Raw genomic sequence first — 22,803 nt, 5'->3', positions numbered from 1 at the left:
ATAAACCTTGGCTGGTCACGGGTCCAACAGTTGTTTTGGCTGGCGTGTTAGTTTTACTTTTGCCTGTGGAAACAATCATTAAACGCAGAAGAGTAAAAAACACTGGGCTTACAGAGGATAAAAAGAAAATGACAAGGAATCTGAAAATTCAAAGCTGGATGGCTAAGCGTTCCCATAAGATTGTACCTGTTGCACAAAGCACAAATAAATACAATGCAAGCAAAATAAATATGCAGCATGTATCTAATGAGCAAAGGACTATCTTAAGCGAGTTAAGCACTCACCCTCAGCAGCAAAATCATATTTATTCGGTTCCCACAATAACATTAAATAATCAAGAACAACTGAATCGAAATAGAGTACAATTTTCAAACAATCCCCTTACACAAGATCGTTTGGCTTCTTCTGCAATAATTCTTGATCCGAAGAAGTTAAAATCTGATTCGTATGATAGCACAAAATCTCAAGATTTACAAAGTGTTTCACAAGTTTCTAACTTACAAATCCCTTTAATCGTCGTGGAACATGAAGAAACTTTTCAGAAGTCGACTAGCCACAAAGATTCATCAAATCGTTTATCAGAAACAATAACCAGACCGAGGACAGAAGACTACTTATCCAAGTGTGAATGTCCTATTGATAAAGCTACTGTAATATCTCAAAGTTCCAAACTACACTCTGAAACGCAAAATAAAGTAACTAAGCTAAGCTATGACAGTTTGGTACCACCTACAGTAGTTGTTGATCTTAAAACTCTAGAAAGACGCCCTGTGACCACTACTGATGTATACAACTCGAACTGTGTCGACATGACACCTTCATCAGTAATATTTGACACCAAAATTACAGAAGTAGATACCAAGACAACTAATGACTTATCCAAACCAAAGTGTGATAACTTTGAACCTTTTATGTTTGTTTTAGACCCAAAAATAAAAAAGAAGGGTCTGAAAGACAAGGACTCGTTGTTCAACACTTCTTTTGATTTTATTGGCCCATCAGTGATAACTGTTAAATCAAAAATTCCAGACAGGTACCCAGAAATCTATAAAGTTTCTGTGACGTCATGTACATATCCAGAAGTTTAGAGCATAGAACTTGTATTACCATGATTCTGTGGGTGTGCATTTAATACAAATTTCAGATATTAGGTGTCCACTAACAAGCACATATTATAGCTGCATGTGTGTGTGTAGACCCACATTTTTCTACACATTTCATACATTATATTTTTTCATTTGAAATGGGAGTTGAAAAGTCCTCTCAAAAGGAAAGCCAGCAGTCAAAGAATAATATCGTTCATGTAATGCTTAACAAGTTTAATCTATTTTTTATTGAGTTGTTTCTTGTGAAATGTCAAAAGATGTTACTCGATTATTAAGAATTAGATTTCAAATCATTTCAGGTGTTTTTGTAATAACTGGGCCGGGTATAGCCTAATTAATTAGTATATTGAGTTACAGATCAGAAGGCCTGAGATTCGAGTCATTCAACAAGTTCTGCTCTGTCAGAGGGTGGACACTAAGCAATTCTAAGTTAAGAATGGTTATATCTGAACCTGGAGTAGTTAAAGTGGCCATAGCAACCAAATATGAACTTGTGAGTTTATAGCATTAGCAGTTTATATTGTTACGATGTGAAGATATGTAACTTAAACATATACATAAGGATTATCAAGAGAGTGCTACTAAGTGACTGAAATTATTTTTAAACTAGTGTACAATAATGACTGAAGTATCATGGTAGTTGATTACTCTGGACTACTGTATGTATCCTATTTCCAAAACATTGTTTAATAACAAAAATATATCTACTTTCTTTATATTAACACTATTTTAAAAACCTTTTATGTTACACTAGAATTCAATGAGCGTACCATTAAACTATCATATCATGGTGCCATTAAATATAAACATTTCACGCGTATTAATCAAACACACATTTGTAACTATCCCTACTAATATTTTATTGTTTCTTACGCCTATGTCTTTTAAGTATTGATTCTTATTTCTATATTTGAAGGTTTTTGAAGTATTTCCTCAAACACTATATGATTGTTCAAGGTTTAATTTCTCATGTTAACGTATTAATGTTAATGTATATCGTATTCAGACTTGAAATTATCTAATGCAACAAATTATACTGTGTTGGTTCCATAACTATACATCAAAATAGGTTTCAGACTTCAAAACACGTGCTACTTACAGAATGATTTTTAGTTTCATGGTTTATCCCTATAGAAAATATTAGATAATTTATGCGAAAATAATAATATTGTTTGTTTTAGTGCAAAGCAATTACAGAAGAGGTTAGCTGCACTCTGTCCACCACATGGAATTAACTTCCAACGGTTTTAGCGTAGTTAAGTCCGTAAATGTGTCGCTGATATACTGGAAAACCGGAACTAGAAACTTCAATAAATATGCATATCCTATATCGGCGGGGTTATTGTTTAGTAACGGTTAACTGTCTGAAGGTAGAAAGTTGATGTGACTACATTCAAAATCACAATCTTTTAAACATAACAATGTTTAATATACTTGGATAATAGTTTAATTGTTATCCTTGTATTCAATGTAGACTTCATAAAGTGATTTTTTTTTTACTTACGAAAAAACTTTTGTTCAAGTATTATCTTTTTTTATAGCACCCAGTGTAAGCATTCTATTGTATATACGAGACAATTGCATTGAATATAAAACAAACTGGATGAAGGCTATAATATCAATTGAATTGTGCTATTAATTGAAATTTCATATTTTTCTGTTTTCACATAGAACGTTGGTAAATTTTTATATATGTTTCTTAATGTCAATTTAGCTGGTAAAACCTTAAAGTTAATCATTATGTGTCGTGCAAGTACATCACGTGTTTTACTTCCCCTTCATGGATATGTATAATTATTCGACATTTCTGTGCATACAGTGTATGTTTAATTCCCTGTATAACAAGTTGATTATAAGAACAGTTAAGTTCTCCTTACGCCAATTACACATGGAACTAGACCGCTGTACTGGGGTATCACACGAATTCTCTAGCACGAAAGATAATTGCAATTTTACGCATGCTGTAGCAAGATGGCAGGACATTGTTGTTGGTGAGTCAGGTGACAATCCAAGGACGTAAACTGCCCTTAACATGAATCAAAATTAATCTACAGTCACATGCCCTGAGTAGTCTAACCTTTCTTTTGTTTGTGTATGTAAGGACTGGTTCTCTCACTATTAAAGGAAGAATATATAATACATTAAGCATTAGCTTCAGAGTACATGATATGCAAAAACTACTTTCTACAGGTTTTGAACAACTTGATAAAATTTTAAATCATAGATTTAAACTCCTAAATATTTGAATAAACTCCTAATTTTTCATAACTTAGAAATAATCTCTTCATGTAAGGGCACATGTATACTTTCATTGAATTATGCTTTTGTATGATTGTGAATAAAAATTGTCCAGTCTCTTTCTTGTAAGTTATGCTTATTTCTAAAAGAACAGATTTTCAGGTACTGCTTTATGATACAGCTACTATCAAATATCCTGATATTCAATGTTCCCTACCCATTAAACTCTGAGAGACATCAGTAAATCTGAGAATACCACAGGTTGGAAACAGAAAATTTGGTACCATGACCATAAATTCATTATATACATTTTCTGGAAACTTGTAACTTTTCAGTCCTCTTCTTAATATTTGAGTTATAAGAGTTGAAGCTTTGAAGCCAAGAAAATTATATTTTTAAGGAGTCAGTAACTCATTACTTAGGGTAACAGGTGGTGAGAAGCAATGGCTGCTAAAGAGAAAGTTGATAGATCTAAAAGAAGTTCGCTTCTGAACATTGAGCCTTTGTTGATAAATTAAAGGTTTATGACTGTTATTATGACTACAGAACTGGAGAAAATAGCTGCCATTACGTGGCACTGAGAAGTTTAATCTCAGCATACAAGAGGATTGGATGAAAAAGAATTGTTGCAATGATGGGTGGTCTGGCATTTGCAAGCTAGAACAGAGCAACCTCAGTTCTGGTCAATATAATAGATAATTGGCAATGAGACTGGAGGTAACATTAATGGATTATGTCTGCCAACAGTAGCTGTTTTGCCATCAGGTAAGACAGATGGTAGAAACTGATGAAAAGGGTGATCGACAATATAGTGTTGAGTATTTATGTGCTGGGTCAAAATAAAACCTGTTGCACACAGATATGTTACACAGTCATTCATAAATGTACTAAAACACAAATTAATAAACCACACCAAGAACATAACTATCAATCAACATACAAATGACAATAAAGGATTTGACAAGGATGTCATGACTCGAATATAAAGTACATTAAGATGACTGACCTGTAGAGCATTAGTTGAAGATCCAGTACACAAGATATATTTACCTGATGATGCTAAGAGAATCTTTCAGTTATGACAAAGAAATATTCAGCAGGTAGTGCAATTTTTGTTGGTTTATTAAGTACAGAGCAACACAATGGTTTCTTGAAGAGCAGTGAAAAAAAAAATGTGTTGACAAAAACAAAGCCAAATCCACCTAAGCTAAACTATCAAACAGCCAAAGAAAAATGTGTGTTGAATCATGGTAGAAGACATTTGATCAAATCTAGTTTGATAAGAAATTGTTATGCACATGTCAACAGTTTACGTAACAAATGGTTAAATTTTTAACTTTTGGAAAGTTAAGGTGAAACCCTTAACAATTTGTTGATGTTTCTGCATGTCAGGCAATTACATTTTATAATAAAATTTTAAAAGCCATATAAATGTTTCAGTTTTGTCAATTAATTACACAGATGAATGGTCTCACCGTATACAATGCATTTATTTTTATTTTTCATACTGTAGCATGTTTTTGTTTGGTTACCTTACCCTAACTAAACAATTATTAAAATTAATGCAATTTGTCAATAGTTAATACTTGCATAATAACTTCAAAATATACTAAGTTGCAATTTTTTTTAAAGTTTGGACAGTAATGTTTGGAGCAGTTGTGTGAAAGGAGCAGTATAAATATTAGAATCTGTTAAGCCTTCCATGCAAATTATTGAATGTGTATTTATAAAAAACAAACCTTAATCCCAACATATAATAAATTGAATAATCTAATCAGGTACTCAAGCTTCTTGAATCACATTCATTAAGAATCCTTTCAGAAAAGCAAATATCTCATTAAATTACCCTAATTTGAAATAGTGAAGTTGACTGTGCCATATTCCAGTGATTTTGGAGCCTCACTACACCACCACCATCTACACCGTCATATCTCACCATGCTGTATCTGATGGCTATGCTTCTTGGCAATAGCATTGCAGCATAGTTTACACTTAAAAAGCATATATGGTAAGATTATATTTAAAGCACACCACTTTTCCAATAGTCCATCTAGTGCATGTGAAGACAGTTTCCTGCCAGTTGTTTCAACAGTCTTGTCACACACAGATTCATGGGCTATGTCTGGCAGTTTAACTTGTATGTCTTTATACAATATAGCATGAATACCCATTTTCTTCTCCAACTGTTAGAAGTATGTGAAAATTGAACAAGAGGTATGATTGAAAGCCTTATGTGGGGGAATCTGCTCATACTTTGTTTGCCTCTTTTCCACACAAAAATTCAATTCTGTTTCTAGATGGTCCTTATTCATCACATTTATCCATATTCCTAAGTTTTCCAACATAATTATGGAAAAGGGATATAACTATCTTGGAAACTTTAAGTTGCCAATCAAAACATAGCTTTATGACCTGAGTATGAGAAAATTTCTTGCTAGAAAGATCTGTTGCATATCCTTATCAAAAATGTTTATTTTAAGCAATATCATATTACCTATGAAACACTAAACAATGTCAAAACATAGTTATGATAAATTCTACAATAAGTTCATACCAGCTGTGGATGTGATGTAACTTGTTGATATGAATATTCAAAACCATTTTAATATAACATACTCAACCCTCTGTAGTACACTCTGTTGTAATAGTGCAATTATGTCTTAATACAAGAAAGATAAGGTTGAGACAAAACTAAGCATAAACACAGTTCTGAGACAAAAGGTTTGAAGTTTCTAGATGTATTTTACAATACTAATATATTATTGAACATAACATTATGCTAATAAATACATTATACAACAATTTAAAGAAAAAACATCTTTTGTATGTTGTCTTAACTATTTTTTGATATCTACAACATTAACATACTGTACACTTACAAAATATAGTTTTCTTCTTTACACTTACTACATATATTAAGAAACATGAATCAACCACAAACATTCTTCTGTTAAAAAATGGTTTTTAATTTTAAAAGTTACAACAAATGTATCACTTTTTTAAACAACTTAAAATTACAAATTTTGCATCATTTATAAAAATATTTAGTACAACGAAATTCCAACTTTAAAACTACAAGAACTGTATAGAAAGTAATTTGTTGATGAAGGCTAAATAAAACCAAACTATTTACATTTTCACTGTAATAAAAAAATACTGTATTGCCTGTACCTTGCAGAAAATTAGAAAACTAGTTTTCAGAGAATTATAGAACATTTGATGATTTTCTATACTAGACATATTTTAGAGATGATGTCATAACGAATAACTATACTTTATCTATAGATTGTTTATCTACAAGTTCTTAATGTTTAACAAGAGTAAGAAATACTTTTGCATTTAAAAAAAAACATTAAAGCTTTATCTGGATCACTTCAAACAAAATAGTTGGCTTCATTTTATTACAATTCCCTTACAATAGTTTAAATTATACACAGTGGAATGGACACTTCAAATAAGATATTTGGAAAACCAAGCTTCTTGAAAAAAACATTGTGTTAAGTTACATCAGTTAATACACAAAAAACAAAAAAATATTAGATCTTGAATGCAAGAATGTTTTATAATCCATTTCTAAAGTGAAAAGAAAAACCATTAAACCTATAGTACCTAACACACATTAATGTGTGACATAAGCTACACACGTTATTTTGAAAAGACACTAATAACTTGCATAAGAAACACTTATCATGTAGATAATATGCTGATGCATACTTCACATATATATTAAATCTTAGTTTCAAAACTAAATTCTAGTTCTTTTGGTATTGGTATGTTCTGTTGCTGGGCATACTGTTTGAGTGCTAGATACTTTTCACGAATGTTGTTAATTTCTTCTTGAATTTTACGATTTTCTTCTCTAAGTTTGTTGATTTCTGTTACAGTTACAGTCTTGTCATGCTCCAGTTCATCTTTCTGTTCCATCCGTTTATTTCGACAACTAGCAGCATAACCTCGATTTTTTAGCGTTCTCCGACGTTGTTTCATTTTCACAATTTCCGATCGATTCAAGCCAGACATTTTGAGATGTCGGTTCAGCTCTCTAACAGATAAACTAACAAGCTCATCATCACTTATTAGCATTCTTCCTAGTTCACTTCCACTGCTCTCATTCCCATCATCAAGATCTTGCTTTGAATCAGAAAAAAGAAAAGCTTAAAATTTACAAAACTGCATTAGAATAAGCCTAACTTAAGTATAACTATTATGAAAATAGTGGAAGATTCTTGCATAAAACTAATATTACTCTGCTGAATTTTTTTTAAACTACAAAGAAATATCATGACATTTTAGTTATTTGTAAGTCTACTTTCACAAGAAAATTATTTATATTTTTAAAAAACGACAACAGTGATAAGCATAATCATTTTTTACTTATTTCTATTATACTTTCTCTTCGTCTTGTTTCCTTCAGACTGACGCCATATTGGAGAAGGAACATTCAATATAATACCAAACTTACTTAGTGTTTCTACACAAAAGGTAGCAAGCTCAGTAAAATGTACAAATCTGTCATAAACAACAAACCAGAAGTCTTACAAATTTATTTGTATTCAAAACATGTCTGTGAACTGATAACATCAGTCTGATTCAGACTTTGACAAGTCAGAATACAAGATGTTCTTATGAAGAATAAAAACACTTTTATCCATTAGACACTGAGTGTATTGTACTTGCATAACCTTTAGAACCTCTACAATGCATATCTACAATTTTTGCATGAATAATATATATTATGTCTGGTATTTCCTCTCCTTTACCATGAATTGTTGCTAAATCAGTAATGTTGAGTAAAAGCAACAGTTGATAATTCTGACATTAAATACATGGTACTATGTTGAATGACAGTTTGTGGCATACACACTTTGAACCTCATCTATGCACAATGGGTTAAAGCTTTTTGGTGGTTCTCTCTTCAAATGATCATAGTGTTAAATATCTATAAACCAGTTTCTCAAGTCACATACACTGACTAGTGTTACAAAAAAAATAAATATTTATCTTCAAAGTGCATTTTACAGTCACTAATTTCTTCACTGCAATGCTAAATAAATGTTCTTTTAGTTTATCAGTGTTACATAAATACAACTTCAAAACATATGAACTTTAAAGGAAAAAACTGTCTAAAATAAAACAGATTTTAATAATATATGAATACTAGTACCATTTTCATGACATAAGGTTTTTCAAACAGTAATAATGTGTTTGAACATAATAAATATTAGGTATGTTCATTTATTTTTTACTGTATTTCACTCCTACCTTCATTATATCTAAAACTACAGTATCCTGGTTTATGAAACCTCTAGTATTTGAATAAATACCAGAAACTTAAAATATTTCAAACACCTATATCAAAAACAAGTAATTAACAACACAGGATTAATGCAAAAATATATACCTAAATAACCATTCTTTACATATGGAGTTAATTACATTTACAGTTAACTACAAAGTGACAGAACGTTAGGTATATAGCAAAGTGACAGAAGGCTTACATGTGGCAAGACTAGTTAAATGAGTTTAACACAGAACCTCTCCCCTCAACCTAAGGCATCTTGTTAGCATATATCAGATACAAAAAAAAATCCAGAATTTATGGAATTTTGGTGAAACTTGTATAAAATGCAGCACACAATGAAACATGGCAATTACAATTTATAGTTTCTAAACTGGACATTGGACAAAAACTGAATTATAATCAACCATATAATTAGTAGAAACCCCAAAGTTAATGAATACTTCTGGTTTGGCAACATGTTCAATTTATGAACCTTCTTCTTCACCTGTTGTTATATCTGTTTTATTAGACCATAACCCAACAAATGTTGAATAGATACACTTTACCATGTCCTGGAACTTTGCTACTCATTATTGTCATCATCAGTCACAATTATTCCTTTGATTACCTGTATGTCCAATGTTTTGAGAAGTTTGACTTACCACCTGAGTACCCATTTTGAGTAAGATCATAATGGATGTTTTGGCAATCCTTGTTGAAGCAACTCTATCTATGAAACCCAAAGATAGATTCTGTGCTTATTTGAACAATACTTATGGTACGACTACGTCAAAAGATCAAAAACAATCACCAACCTAAAATGGACAAGGAAGACAGGTCATATAATTTGATTTGAGAATGAAAATGAGAGATAATAAATTAACATGTACATGAACACAGCTGATAATGTGGTGCAGCTACTCTGAAACCCTGTCTCTTTTAGACTACTCATAACTCCCAACTCAAATATGCTACTACCACATGTATCATATATTTGGATACAGAAAGTTCCAGACTTTCCAACTGTGAATACAAAACCTCCAAGAGACAACTACTCAAATTTCTTGTTCTTGCTCTACTAATACAAAACATTATTTCACCTGTGATTAAGGAAGAGATCCTGTGTTAATATTAAAAAATTAAGAACATGTGAACAAATAGGGTGATAAGAATAACTGAAATAAGATTCAAACACAAGTATGAAATTTCTGGGTGTCAGATCATTTGGATTTTTTGTTTAATGGAGTGGTACTCCAATATTTGTTAACCAAAAAATTTCTGGGATTCAAAAACTCCATTAACTGAAGTGATAAAAAAAAACATAGTTATGAAATTATCAACTGCTAATAATGCATTTTTAAACTTACATGTATCATCTCTAATAAAAACCACAAGTTGAATGAAATGTTTATAATTAAAGACGCGTAACGAAAATATAAAGAATTCTTAATAGTACAGAAATATGATTCAACACATGTATTAACAGTAAACTACAACATTACAAAATGATTAAAGTAACAAAAATACATTACTATCAAGTGAGCTCACTATATGTACACAAAACAGTTTTAAGTAAGAGGTATGAAACTTATTATGAAAGAGAAAGTATACTATTAATAATAAAATATTTATAGTTTATTAATACTTCACACAAAAGAAATCACTAATAATTATTACTTGTCTCTCACAGAGACTACCACTGCAATAGAGAAGTTATTACCTTGCACCATTTTATTAGAGAAAGTGTTATTTAATGTTTAGAATAGTTAACTTAGTGTAATTTCAGTTAAATTTCAATTTTCAAACTCACAAACATACTCAATTATTCTTACATAATACTTAGTTAATCATTTTCATAAGTTATGACACTAATTACTATTTTAGTTTCCAACTATTACTATTTTATGTTATTTGAACCATCTAAGTCATCAAAATAAGTATTCTTGTAATTTCTTCTTATTTTTGATTCATTAAAGGTTCAAATAACATAAAATAGTAATAGTCGGAAACATTAATTTTTATTATGTTAATCACTTTAACCAATTGCTTATTGTGACACTAAACTGATATAAACAATACTCACAGGTTAACAATTATATCAATTAATTGAGTTAGTCACATAAATTGATGTTTAAACACTTTTTAGGGTTTATTACTGTAACTGCAGTTAATCATTAAGTTATGATGCAAGACTTAATATTTAGACTGAAAGTATTCAGGATAACGAGGGTATTAAGCATTATATTGCAATAAGAAATTAGCAAAAGTATAAGTCATACAAGGTAGTAACATCGAGATGTTATACATATTAATTCCTTGGTGGTAAGTAGAAAGAGTGAGAGATGAAAAATAGATACACCACCAAGACCAGATAAGGTTTTCTGAAGGGTTTTGAAGAAGTTCAAAGATCAGATATGAAAACCCCTTTAATTTTTGGTAGACCAGTAGACTCTGAGGGTAAAGCCTGAGGAGTGAAGAGCTTCTTAAGTTACTTCTGTTGTCTAATAAGAGTGATAAGAATTGCTGTGGAAATTATACGATAGTTTGTCTTACTTCTGTGGTGGGAATGATTTGAATGTCTGATAAAAGAAGCATTAGAAATCATTACATGGAATATACCACACATGAAATCCAACATGGACTAACAAAGAAGAAATCTTGCCTTAATAATCTGTTTTCTCTCTCTTTTTTTTAAGACGTTACCTGCTAACTAGATGATGGAAGGGATATGGATTGAGTGTAATCAGGTTTCAAAACCTTTACACATATACTATACAAAACATTAGCAAAGAAAATCATATTGTAAATGGTTGGACAGACTAGTTAATTAGATTGTAAGAAGTTTGGAAAAAAGAAAAGACTGTTGTTTATGGAATCCAGTATACTGAGGCCTTATATAATAGTAAAGTACACCCAGAATCAATAATGTGGCCTTTACCTTTTTCTTACTTACGTAACGATAGTGAGTGGTTATTAACAATTAAATTAATAAAGTTTATTGATAGCATTACAGGTTTGGGCATTCTAGCTGTAATGAAAATGTGATATTGCAGAATGATATGAATCAATTATAGTAGTGCATCAGTTGGTTGGTAGGTTACTGGCCTGGCACGAATATAACGAAAAACCATATTATTAACAATTTTTGTATGTAGCCAATAATGTACATTGGCATTTTTGCTTTTCATTGTACATTAATGCAATGATGGTCACTGAAGAAAATTAAATATAATGACCAAAATAACCATTGTTACAATGCTCTCATTATGGCCATGCACAGTTCTATGAAGACCATCAGTTTTAACATTACTGAGTGCTCTAAATACTGATCTTGATCTCCATAGTACTAAACTTGTTAAAACATTACAGTAATGTGTTTGTATTAGTATCATCACAGACAGATAGAAACCCACTCTTAAGGCTGCTGTGCACAACAGGTACAGAATGCTTTAAAAAGGCAAAAGCAACTTTCAGAATCTTAAAAATCTTTTCTGGTAATGGAGAAATAGACAAAAATGACTTCCCAGAAAATCAAAGGAAAGATTCAAAATACTTTAATTTTTGCAAATATTAGAGTTATTTTAGTTCCAATGATGTTATTAAATCAATTTCAATGCATAATTAGTAAAAATAAGTATGTTTCTAATTTTCTTCTAATTTTTTTTGAAATTTCAATTTTTTTTCCCAGAAAAAATGTAATTTTGAGTGGATTTTCAACTGACCAAGATCTTAAAATTATAACCATTTTGAATGTTAGTAGTCCAACCTTCAATAAGATTATTCCTAAACATACATCAAAATTTATTTCTACATAAATTTTCATGTCATAATTCAAAGTGAAAGAGAAATGAACAATACTAGATTTGACTTCTAGTCCAATTTATGGTCTAGAAAATCCATACTGGCACAGTTGTAGCTGACACATCTCACAAAGCCTGAGGTTGTACCATTATGTTGGACTTACTCCTCTGTATTTGAGTTGCACTGTAAAGCTGAAAGTAATCTTTTATTTTCTGACCTTTAAGGCTGAATTTTGTAAAATAAACTGAACAGTTTCATACCACCTTTTATAGTGAAATTAATAATTATGTTTGGATGTAGGAAAAGGTTCTACTATAAACAAAGAAACGTAAGAGATACAATGAAAACTTAATATACATGTGTATGTTTTTTTTATATTTTGCTAAGTGTTTCTTCTATAAGTACTAATGAAAGTATTTCTTTAAACTTTTTTATGAATATTATTCTTTTTATTCATTTTCTGACTTACATTCACAAAATAAATACTATTTGTACATTTTTGTTGTAAATGAAACCAGGAAAAAAATTACCTACAGGGTAAATTTTAATTTGTTTCATTAGTGTAGAAATTACCTACATTAATGTATGGTACCTGCATTAATACCAAATACCATAGCTGATATAGCTGGGTAATTACTGGCTACTGATCAATATCAGTAGAGAAATCTTAACTAACTCATCACTAACCAACTGGTATAATTAAGCCTTCAAATCAGTGCTCTATTACTAGTAATACAGCTACAGGAATTTCAAAGTGTACTTATAAACATATTGATATAAAGTATATCATAAAAGTCTCTACACAAATCACTAGTCAGGTCTCACTTTGAATATTGTACAATTTTGGTCTTTTATTAATAAAGAATATTAACTAACTAAAATGTGTTCAGAGAGGATCCACTAAAATTATTGCTATTTTTTGAAGTGGATGATGAGAGATGCTCCCACAATTCTAAGTCATTCAGTTTTACTACTATAGTAGGAAAAATCTTGATGTTCTGATAAAAGCTTTATCAGTCAAAAGATCTAGCTTGTTTTGAATTTTGTGCAAAGCAACATGAGGGCTATCTACACTAGCCATCCCTAATTTAGCAGTGTAAGACTAGAGGGAAGGTAGCTAGTCATCACTATCCACTTTCAACTCTCAGGCTACTCTTTTATCAAAGAATAGTGGGATTGACTGTCACATTACAATGTAACCACAACTGAAAAGGTGAACATGCTTGGTGTGATGGGAATTCGAACTCGTGACAAGTCAAAAGAAGTAATCACTTCTTTAATCTAATCATTACTTAGGCCTCACTTAAAATATTATCAAGTTCTTGTATCCATATTTAAGAAAGTATATCAACTTAATGGAAGATGTTCAAAGGAGGGCAACTAGGATGATTCTGGTGATGTAAGGGTTATACCATACAAACAGGTTAATATCCCATAATTTCTCTTGAGAAAATGAAGGGTAAGAAGCAGTCTTGTTCAATACCACAAGATTATCCAGGAGATACATAAGTTAAAGACTTTTGATTTTTGGTTTTATATTCTGAAGATAACAGAACAAGAAGACACAAGTCTAACATATACAAAACAAATAGAAAAAATAAAGTCACATCCAACTCTCATAATTTAAATATTTATCAAATATCGTTTTTAACTTACTGCATCCACTGCATCTGAAAGATTATAATGGCAAGGTATTTCAATTGTGAAACCATGCTGATTATCAAAAAAAAATTAAAACTTCATTACAATATATTTCAAAAGCATCTTTTTATCAATTTTCAAAAAACTTTTCCCACCTTTGATGTCAGAGTAATAGGCTAGTAATTACCTAATTAATTTTTATTACCTCCCTCAAATAACAGGAGAAACAATAAGCTCTAATCCTCAAGTACTTACCCAGTACTCAAGAACTTGCAAAAAAAAATACAAGCAAGTTATTCATACATCCAATTCTTAACTCCCTTCAAAACCCTTGGGGAAGTATATCTGGAAGACTTATCATTCTTTAAACTTCTCAATTTTTTTCTTAACAAGCTAAGAATTAATGTAAACACCTTATTCATAAATCATGTTTCCCTCAAGGAACTGTTGAGAATTGGAAATATTGCTTAAGTCTTCATTACAAAACAGAAAAAAAAATCATTAACACCAGCTATCTCAGTCATTAGAAATGAGACTTCCATTATAATCCCTCAGAGACTCTACACTCCAATCCTATTTTTTGTTTACTTTTAATATATTTAAAGAAGTTCTTACTGTTAGTGTGCAAGTTGTCAGTCAACTTATTTTCTTATTCCTTTTTCAACTGTGTATTGTTTTGTTTAACTAACTCCCTTTATATTACAAGGCTAGGCTCCAGTTAAGAATGCTTTAATTTTCTAACAGGGTAATTGACTTGTGGTGCAAGCTTCCATTGGTGGTAGTAGAGGCCACCAACTTACAAGAGCTTTAAAGAGAAATCGACAATTTCCTGAAAAGTAAAAAGATAGGTTTATATTATTCCTCTTTCTCAATAGTGTGAAAAAATAACCTTGAAAGGCCAAATGGCACCTTGTTTTCCATACCCTATGTTAATAATTCAGCTCTTGCACTTTAGTTTTGTATGCATGTATATACAACCAACACCTCTCATAGCTCTGAAGCTATCAGAACCAAACTTGGCAAGTAGATTTGGGATTCTTGATGTCGGACATCTGGAATTTTTGGTGCAATGACCAAATAGCAACTGGGGCAAAGCGGCAAACAAACAGCATAATGAAGAGGAAATTTCATTCAGTCTATACACATGCATACTATCTGGACTTGTATTTGTAACAAACTTTTGTTGTTCCAAACCCACAAATATGTTGAAGAGTTGTTGTGTATTGAATTGCATCAAAAACAAGACAAAAAGACCTGCACCTTCCTTCCATTTGATACCAAGTTCTCCGGCTTGCCTTAATAATAAGCATAAAACAAACATTTGTTGGATTCTGTTTCCAGTAAAGAAGAGTCTTAAGACAATTTTTCAATTTGTAAAAATAAATTAAACCATTTTAAACTTAGCAGTTAAAGAAATATAAGTACCTCTAATTTTAATTCACATATACATATTGCATATGCTAACCGTGAGTCAAGCAACACTACTGTTTACATTAAGATACTGAGCCTAACTCTCTTAACATTAACAAGTTTAAATCTCGTCTCTCGTTATAAACTTACGTAAATTTACGTGCATTAATATCATAAACTTAGCCTACATGTTACAAACATAATTTAACATTGTAACATTAACACTGTTTCTGTTAGTAATAAGAAAAAAAGTTTTAACCGTTTTATCATTAATGAAAATTAAATTCGAAATGTAACACTTGGCTCATAAACACTGAGACACTTACCTTCATGGCAGGGTCTTCGGTTCTTTTGTGGGTCTCTTTTCGGTTACCTTCTTTCTTCATGATTTGCGAAATATTTTAACTTACAGTTTAACGTTGTTAACCGCTTTTTTGCTGAGTCACATAGTTAAGTCGAGAAAACTGCTGTTCAATAGCCATCCAATTTCTATCTGCCAATTTTTTTCGTAACATAAACAGTACACTACGCCCTCTATAGTTATTCAAATATATCCAATAAATAAAATGTACTTCGTATTTTCAACGGCAGTTTATGTAACACAAGGCTAACTTGTTTGTTTATAGTGAAGCACAAAGCTATACAATAGGCTATCTGTGCTATGATCACCAGGGGTGTCAAAACGTGGATTATAACATTAGAAGACTGAAGACTTTCCGCTGTGCAACTAGGGGTGGGCACTAAATATATCATAACTTTTTAACACTCCTACGAAAAGTGGGGTCTAATATGCCCCAGAGCAACTTGAAAGGTTATTAACATTAGGCTAATAATTTTGTATTTAAATGAAATTGCCATTTAAATCCATTAATGAATGGATTAACGAGATTCCCACTGTCCCTATCTACTATCTAGCGAAACCACAGCCAGGGAAACGGGCTTGGAGAAATAAGGACTAGAAACGTCTTTTCGTAGGAGTGTTAAAACGGCGAAGTCAGAGACCGAGCACTCAGGCATAGCCGTCAATAGTTTTAAACTGGTGAATAGTGTGAGAGGACAGCATCCGATCAGTAGCACATATCACCTATACGGTACATCAAAGGCTTATTTGCATTTCTTATTGTTTTCAGTTCAAATGGAATTTCGTAATATTTGTTGTCGATTGTGCGCCGCTTTAGCATAATATTTTGGCCTAATTTTGGGCATTCACTTTGAGTTTCCTAGATTCTTTGAAATATATACCAAAGTTAGCAAATAAAATATTAAATTACGAATTAATAATTTTGTTGTTCACTTAAATGGGCTTATTTTATTCACATTGAATATCCTTTCAGTTAAGAGTTGTTAAGCATTGGTAGCAACCTTATACAACAAGTTTGGAGTGATATGCCAGAGAGAATTATCCAGGGAAATGATCTAGAACAAACAGAGGAAACAAAAGATCTTAGGTAAACTAACAGACAATTTGGAAAGCCATGTCAAATTGCCTTACCTTATATTTTATGTGTAATGATGTATTCATTGGCATGTAACCAATTTATAGATGCCAAAATGGACAAGGATATGAGAACTAGATTAAGTAAATAGGTGTACAAGAACTTTTTCTAGTTGGAAATGAAACTTGAATTTTTTATGAATGTAGATAAACTATTGAACATATAATCTATGAATTATAGAAATATCAGTTACGGTAGCATTGAAACATTAATTTTCTCTACTAACAGCTAACTACACAGAATGGAGAAAATAAACCACAAAAAATAGATGTTTCAAGTGAAACTTGAAGAAAAAATATTGTGAGGAACTGAGGTTAAAACCAGTCCTCTAAGAGGATTCTGCAAAGAGCAAAATGTAATAATTATGGGAAATGTGGTTATTACAGCCAATATTGGAAGGAACCAACAGTTATTATTAACCCAAGAAAGCATTACTTAAACAATGAGTATTCGAGTTCAACCAGATCAAAGGAACAACAAAAGATGGCCAGACATTGGAAATCGGAAATGAGTAAAATTGATAAAACAAAGATTAATTACACTGCACAATATTTTTTTTGAAAAGATTGCTTCCTGAAAAGATTTTGCTGATTGTGACAGGTACCTGGTGGGTATGCACAAATATAGTTTTAATTTTGATTCATCACGTAGGAACTCTGAGAAATAGACAGTTAACTGTTTACCGGCAATAACGTATTTAATTGCGTTTATGTTTTTAATACGCTATTAAGTTCAACATAATTAAAAGTGTTTTGCTCCTGATTTTCGTTTGTATTCAATGTCCGATGCATAACGTTGCAGTGTCCAACAGTAGTCAGCAAGCATTGACGGATTCCAGTTGCCTGAAATCGTTTTTCCAGTAAAGATTTCGATGAAACGGTAAGTGATGGTCAAATTTGGATGTAATTTTCGTGATCAGCAGCCAAAAATTTATAAAAAACACCCAACAGTGTTCAAGAAGCAAAAACTTTGTTGTGCAGTGTTATGGTTCTGCAGACGCAACTGTTTGCTTTGATTGGCTAATGAAGGGTGGAAAATTGTCTCCAGCAATGAGAAGAAAAGATGGATTGGTGCAAAATGCAAGATAACATAAAGTTCCAGCAAGAAAAAAGCTGGAAGGTTGGTTGGTTTGGTGTTTTATGGCGCAAAGCAACGAGGCCATTTGCGTCAAACATCCTGTAAAAGGTTAAAATTAAAGTAAAATTATTAAAGGAAATTAAGGTAAAACAAGGCAAAGTTTAATTTTTGAATTAAAAACATAAATAACATTAAATCCAATTTTTACATCTAGTCTACAGCAGTAAGAGAAAAACTATAGTAATACAAGTTGTATTTGTTTGTTCGTTTTGGAATTTCGCACAAAGCTACTCGAGGGCTATCTGCGCTAGCCGTCCCTAATTTAGCAGTGTAAGACTAGAGGGAAGGCAGCTAGTCATCACCACCCACCGCTAACTCTTGGGCTTACAAGTTGTAAAGGACTTTCTTTAGCAAAATTGAAATTGTCATAACTCGCCAGGAAGATTAACAAGTAAGTTCAAAAACCCTCGCTAATCACCAGAAGTTGGCCTTTCCAGTCCTAGTTTCGAGTTATTTGATGTTACGGCCATTTTTTAATTTCAAATTGAACTAGATGTACTTTGATTCTTGAAAGGAAATCACACTAAAATGTTTAAAGCATAAATTAAAAAACTTAAATAGCATTAAAAATATTACTGGCCTTTAAAAAACTAAAAACATTTCTAAGGTCGACAGTGTCACCATCGCCAATAGCACTGTCTAACGTTGCGGATAAACCTTGGGACAGAACATGTTTAAAATGGTGCTGTCTTTGAGAGTCATAACGACTGCAAAACAGTAAAATGTGACGTATTGTGACTAGGGTGTTACACAGACAACACATTGGTCTCCTAGTCCCAGATAAAAGAAAACGATGAGTTAAAAAACTGACCATTGCGTAGTCTAGTTAGAACAGCTTCCTCTTTCCGATCCTAACGGTAGCAAGACGGCCGAAGTCCAATAGAGGGTTTTATTTGGAAAATCTTGTTTTCCCGTTGCTCACCCCAAGTCGATGCCAACTGGCACGGAACCGATTCGTGAATAAAAGACCATAGTCCATGTATGGAACAGGCACAGCAGTGATAGTGCCAGAGCAGACAGATGTAGCTGCGGTGTTGGCGAGCCCGTTCCCGCGAATACCAACGTGACGTGGTATCCATAAAAACTGGATAGAAGATGTTAAAGAGAAATGGGACAGTCGGTTTTGTTTGTTTGTTTTGAATTTCGCGCAAAACCACTCGAGGGCTATTTGCGCTAGCCGTCCCTAATTTAGCAGTGTAAGACTAGAGGTAAGGCAGCTAGTCATCACCACCCACCGCCAACTCTTGGGATACTCTTTTACCAATGAATAGTGGGATTGATCGTAACATTATAATGTACCCATGGCTGAAAAGGTGAGCATGCTTGGCTTGATGGGAATTCGAACTCGTGACAAGTCAAAAGAAGTAATCACTTTAATCTAATCATTAATTAGATATATACTATAACGCCCTCACGGCTGAAAGGGCGAGCATGTTTGGTGCGACCGTGAGTCGGTTTTGAATATTGGCGAAAACAGGGTGAGAACTAACGTGAAGCGATTCCAGGGCCAGTAGAGAACTAAGCGGGTCAGTATAAATAGCACAATTTGAGTACTGCTTAGCTTCTATGTGACCCAGGGCAAGAGAAATGGCGTACAGTTTAGGAGTTTTCTCAAAACCAAAGCTCTAAGCTACTTATAATGCCAATCATTTTAATCATGCTAAGGGCCACTTAACAATATTAAATGGTAATTCTACAGTTTTATTCTTTAAGTTGCATCATATTTTGAGATGTAAGTGATAGTACAATTAATTCCCAACAACTTATTGTAGAATATCCAGCTTGCACATTAAAATTTGGCATCAGTATTATTCAGGCTTGTTCTCTTGTCATTTTAAAAGTGAATGTTGTGCTTTGCTCGAGTGCTGTGCAACTTTTTAAATGGGAGAAGACGAATGCTCAGACAGACACCACAGTTTATGATATATATTAAATGAGTGATTTTTGGAAGTAGGTAATTGAAAAAAAATGTCCATTTTGGTATTCTAAAAAAGAATTTTCGATTGGAAAAATAGACTGCTGAGGAAAAATTGTTCTCGTCATGACTATTTCCAGAGAAAGAACTCTCATTAACAGGGCGGTTGGTGACAATAAGGGGCTAAAGGTTACCCCATCTACATACCATGAGCCTCAGAAAAGAAAATCACCAAAAGATTTGACAAACGAACATTTTAATGTAGTGTTTATGTTTGCACTGAATTTAAACATTTGACACATAACTCAGGAAAGAGGCAGTGTTGTTAGATATATTTTCAATGTTCTAATTTAAATTTTAGCTATAGGACACATGATTTTAAACCTACTTGCATGGGTTGGGGCCAAAGTGCATATGTCATAATATTTGTGTTCCATTCGACATGGTATTAAGCATTTGATGACAAAGTTAACAACTGTCTGTTTCTACCAAACACAGCTAATTTAGATACTGTTGATGGTATAGGAGAGTAAATACTGGATACAATATAGAGGGATAGTTGGAAACTGTATGTATGCATTTTGAAATTCTAGGAATGTAAGTACAGTATGCAAACTGTATGATGGGCTAAAGTATTTTCATACTTGTCAGATCCTGAGTCAAACTGGTTACATATATTCACAGAAATATTTTAACATAATGTTTGGGGAGAACAAGAGACCTATTGGTCTATCTCATTTGTCCCATCCTCTAAGCCAAACTAAAACTATTAAATAAATTAAATAAAAAATTTAAAGCAAGCCCTCATCATTAATATATCAAGTAATTAAACTCACTCAAGTTTACTACCTCCACAACACCTGAAGGCAACCCATTCCATAGGCCAACAACCACCCTATTTAAAAAATAAAAGTGTCTTAAGTGAAGATGACTTCTATTGTGCCTGAATCTATATTTCTGTTCTCTAGTTCTATAATTTTCACTATTAATTATGAAAAATGTTGATGCATGAGCATTATCAATTCATTTTCCAATCTCAATCTCCTCATATGACATTTCCTCCATACCAGGTACCATTTTAGTAACCTTTTCTAACACTTCAATGTACTTCCTAAGGTAAAGAGCCCAATACTGAACACAATATTCCAAATTTGGCCTAACCAGTGACCTCTACAATGAAATTGTAATCTTTTTAGACTTGTATTCAATATTTCTATAGATACAACATAAAATCCTATTTGCCCAACTCTTGGCAATAGCTCTCTGCTTGGATGGTGTAGAAGACTGATCAACCATTACACCAAGATCCTTTTCTTTCATGACACTCTTAAGATTACTTCCATCTGAAGTATACTTATAATTCAAATTATGATAACTCACATGCAATGGCTTCCATTAATCACAATTAAACCCATCTGCCATTTATTTCCCCAACTCACTAAATGATCTAACTACTTTTGTCAAGCAACAGTATTGTATTCACATTCAGCAACACCCAAGACCTTGATATCATCATCAAGGGAAAGTAATTTATTGACCATTCCTTCACCTATGTTATTAATGTAAATAAAAAAGAACAATGGTCCTAACACTGAACCTTGGATACACCACTTGCAGTATTAATCTTGTTTGACTAAATTTCATTTATAACAACCCTCTGCTGTCTTCCATAAAGCTAGTCTTCTGTCCAGTCAGTTAACTTATCCCCCACACTTACAGAGATAATATTCTTTACAAGCCTTTTACATAACACTTTGTCAAATGGTTTCTAGAAATCTAGATACACCAAATCTACACCCTTGCTGTCATCTATGTATGCAGTAACATTTTCTAAGCATGTCAAAAAATTTGTAAGACAATATTTTCCCTTAATGAAATCATTTTGACTATCTAGTAACCTCCTAAACTTTATTTAATAACTTTTCAAAGGATCTTTCAACAAACATTCCAAAACTCTTTCCACAACTGATGTAATAGGTCTATAAACACTGGGACAATTTTATCATGTCTCTTGAAAAGAGGGGTTACATATGTTAACTTCCAATTCTCTAGCACCTGCCCACTATTTAAGAATTGACAAAAAAAAATAGTAGCAAGTGGCTCACATATCCAATCTTTAACCTCCTTCAAAATCCTTGGAAAAATTTTATCTGGCCTAGCAGCCTTGTCATCCTTTAAACTTCCCAATTTTATTTTAACAAGCATAGATTTTATGCAGTTGTCTAATTCAACTATCAATTTCTCAAAGTGTGGAATACTGCTTAAGTTCTGATTAATAATGATAAAAGAAAAAGAATTTAATAGCTTAGCCACTTCATAATCATCAGATACAAGATTTTTTTTATTATCCCTCAAAGGTCCTATTCTTATCCTAACATTTTAATAACCCCTAATGTAGCTTTAAAATCCTTACTGTTGAGTGTTATGTTTTCAGCCAAATTATTTCATACATTCTTTTGGATGTCCAAATTTCCTGATCTTTTATAATACCAGTCAATTTAAACTTTTTAAATTTATTATACTTTTATACCCTTTATGAGCCAACCTAATTTTTTTACTTGTAGCTATCCTTTTCTTTCTGTAAGAAATATATTCATTTTGAAATTGTAAAATAAATTTCTCAACTCGGTTGTTTTATTCACAACAGATAATTCTTCAAAATTTGGAAACAAAATATCATTATGTCTGATGTCCATATGTAACAAACCTAATACAGTAATGATCACTTGTACCTAAGTCTTTTCTAGTTTACACCCTATCAACCATTTCTTTATTAGA

At 32.0% G+C, this 22,803-nt stretch overlaps 1 protein-coding gene across 1 annotated transcript; it reads right to left on the bottom strand.

Moving 5' to 3' along the window:
• Positions 1 to 6,294: 6,294 nt before the first annotated feature.
• LOC143225839 (transcription factor MafK-like) lies at positions 6,295 to 16,011 on the bottom strand. Its single transcript, XM_076455946.1, has 2 exons — positions 15,804 to 16,011; positions 6,295 to 7,475 (listed from the first exon to the last, which is right to left on the bottom strand). Exons 1-2 carry the CDS (start codon positions 15,861 to 15,863, stop codon positions 7,071 to 7,073), a joined length of 465 nt encoding a protein of 154 aa, XP_076312061.1. The 5' UTR covers positions 15,864 to 16,011; the 3' UTR covers positions 6,295 to 7,070.
• Between the last annotated feature and the right edge of the window lie 6,792 nt (positions 16,012 to 22,803).

The sequence above is a fragment of the Tachypleus tridentatus genome, chromosome 9, assembly GCF_004210375.1.
Source record: "Tachypleus tridentatus isolate NWPU-2018 chromosome 9, ASM421037v1, whole genome shotgun sequence".
Taxonomy (NCBI): Eukaryota; Metazoa; Arthropoda; class Merostomata; order Xiphosura; family Limulidae; genus Tachypleus; species Tachypleus tridentatus.
Note: the sequence above shows the minus strand (reverse complement) of the source record. Positions and strands in the feature narration are given on the sequence as shown.

Coding starts and splice junctions, on each gene's coding strand:
- LOC143225839 (XM_076455946.1), bottom strand. CDS start 15,863: ATGAAGAAAGAAGGTAACCGAAAAGAGACCCACAAAAGAACCGAAGAC. Junction 7,476..15,803: donor CCGAAGACCCTGCCATGAAG/GTAAGTGTCTCA, acceptor TCTGATTCAAAG/CAAGATCTTGATGATGGGAA.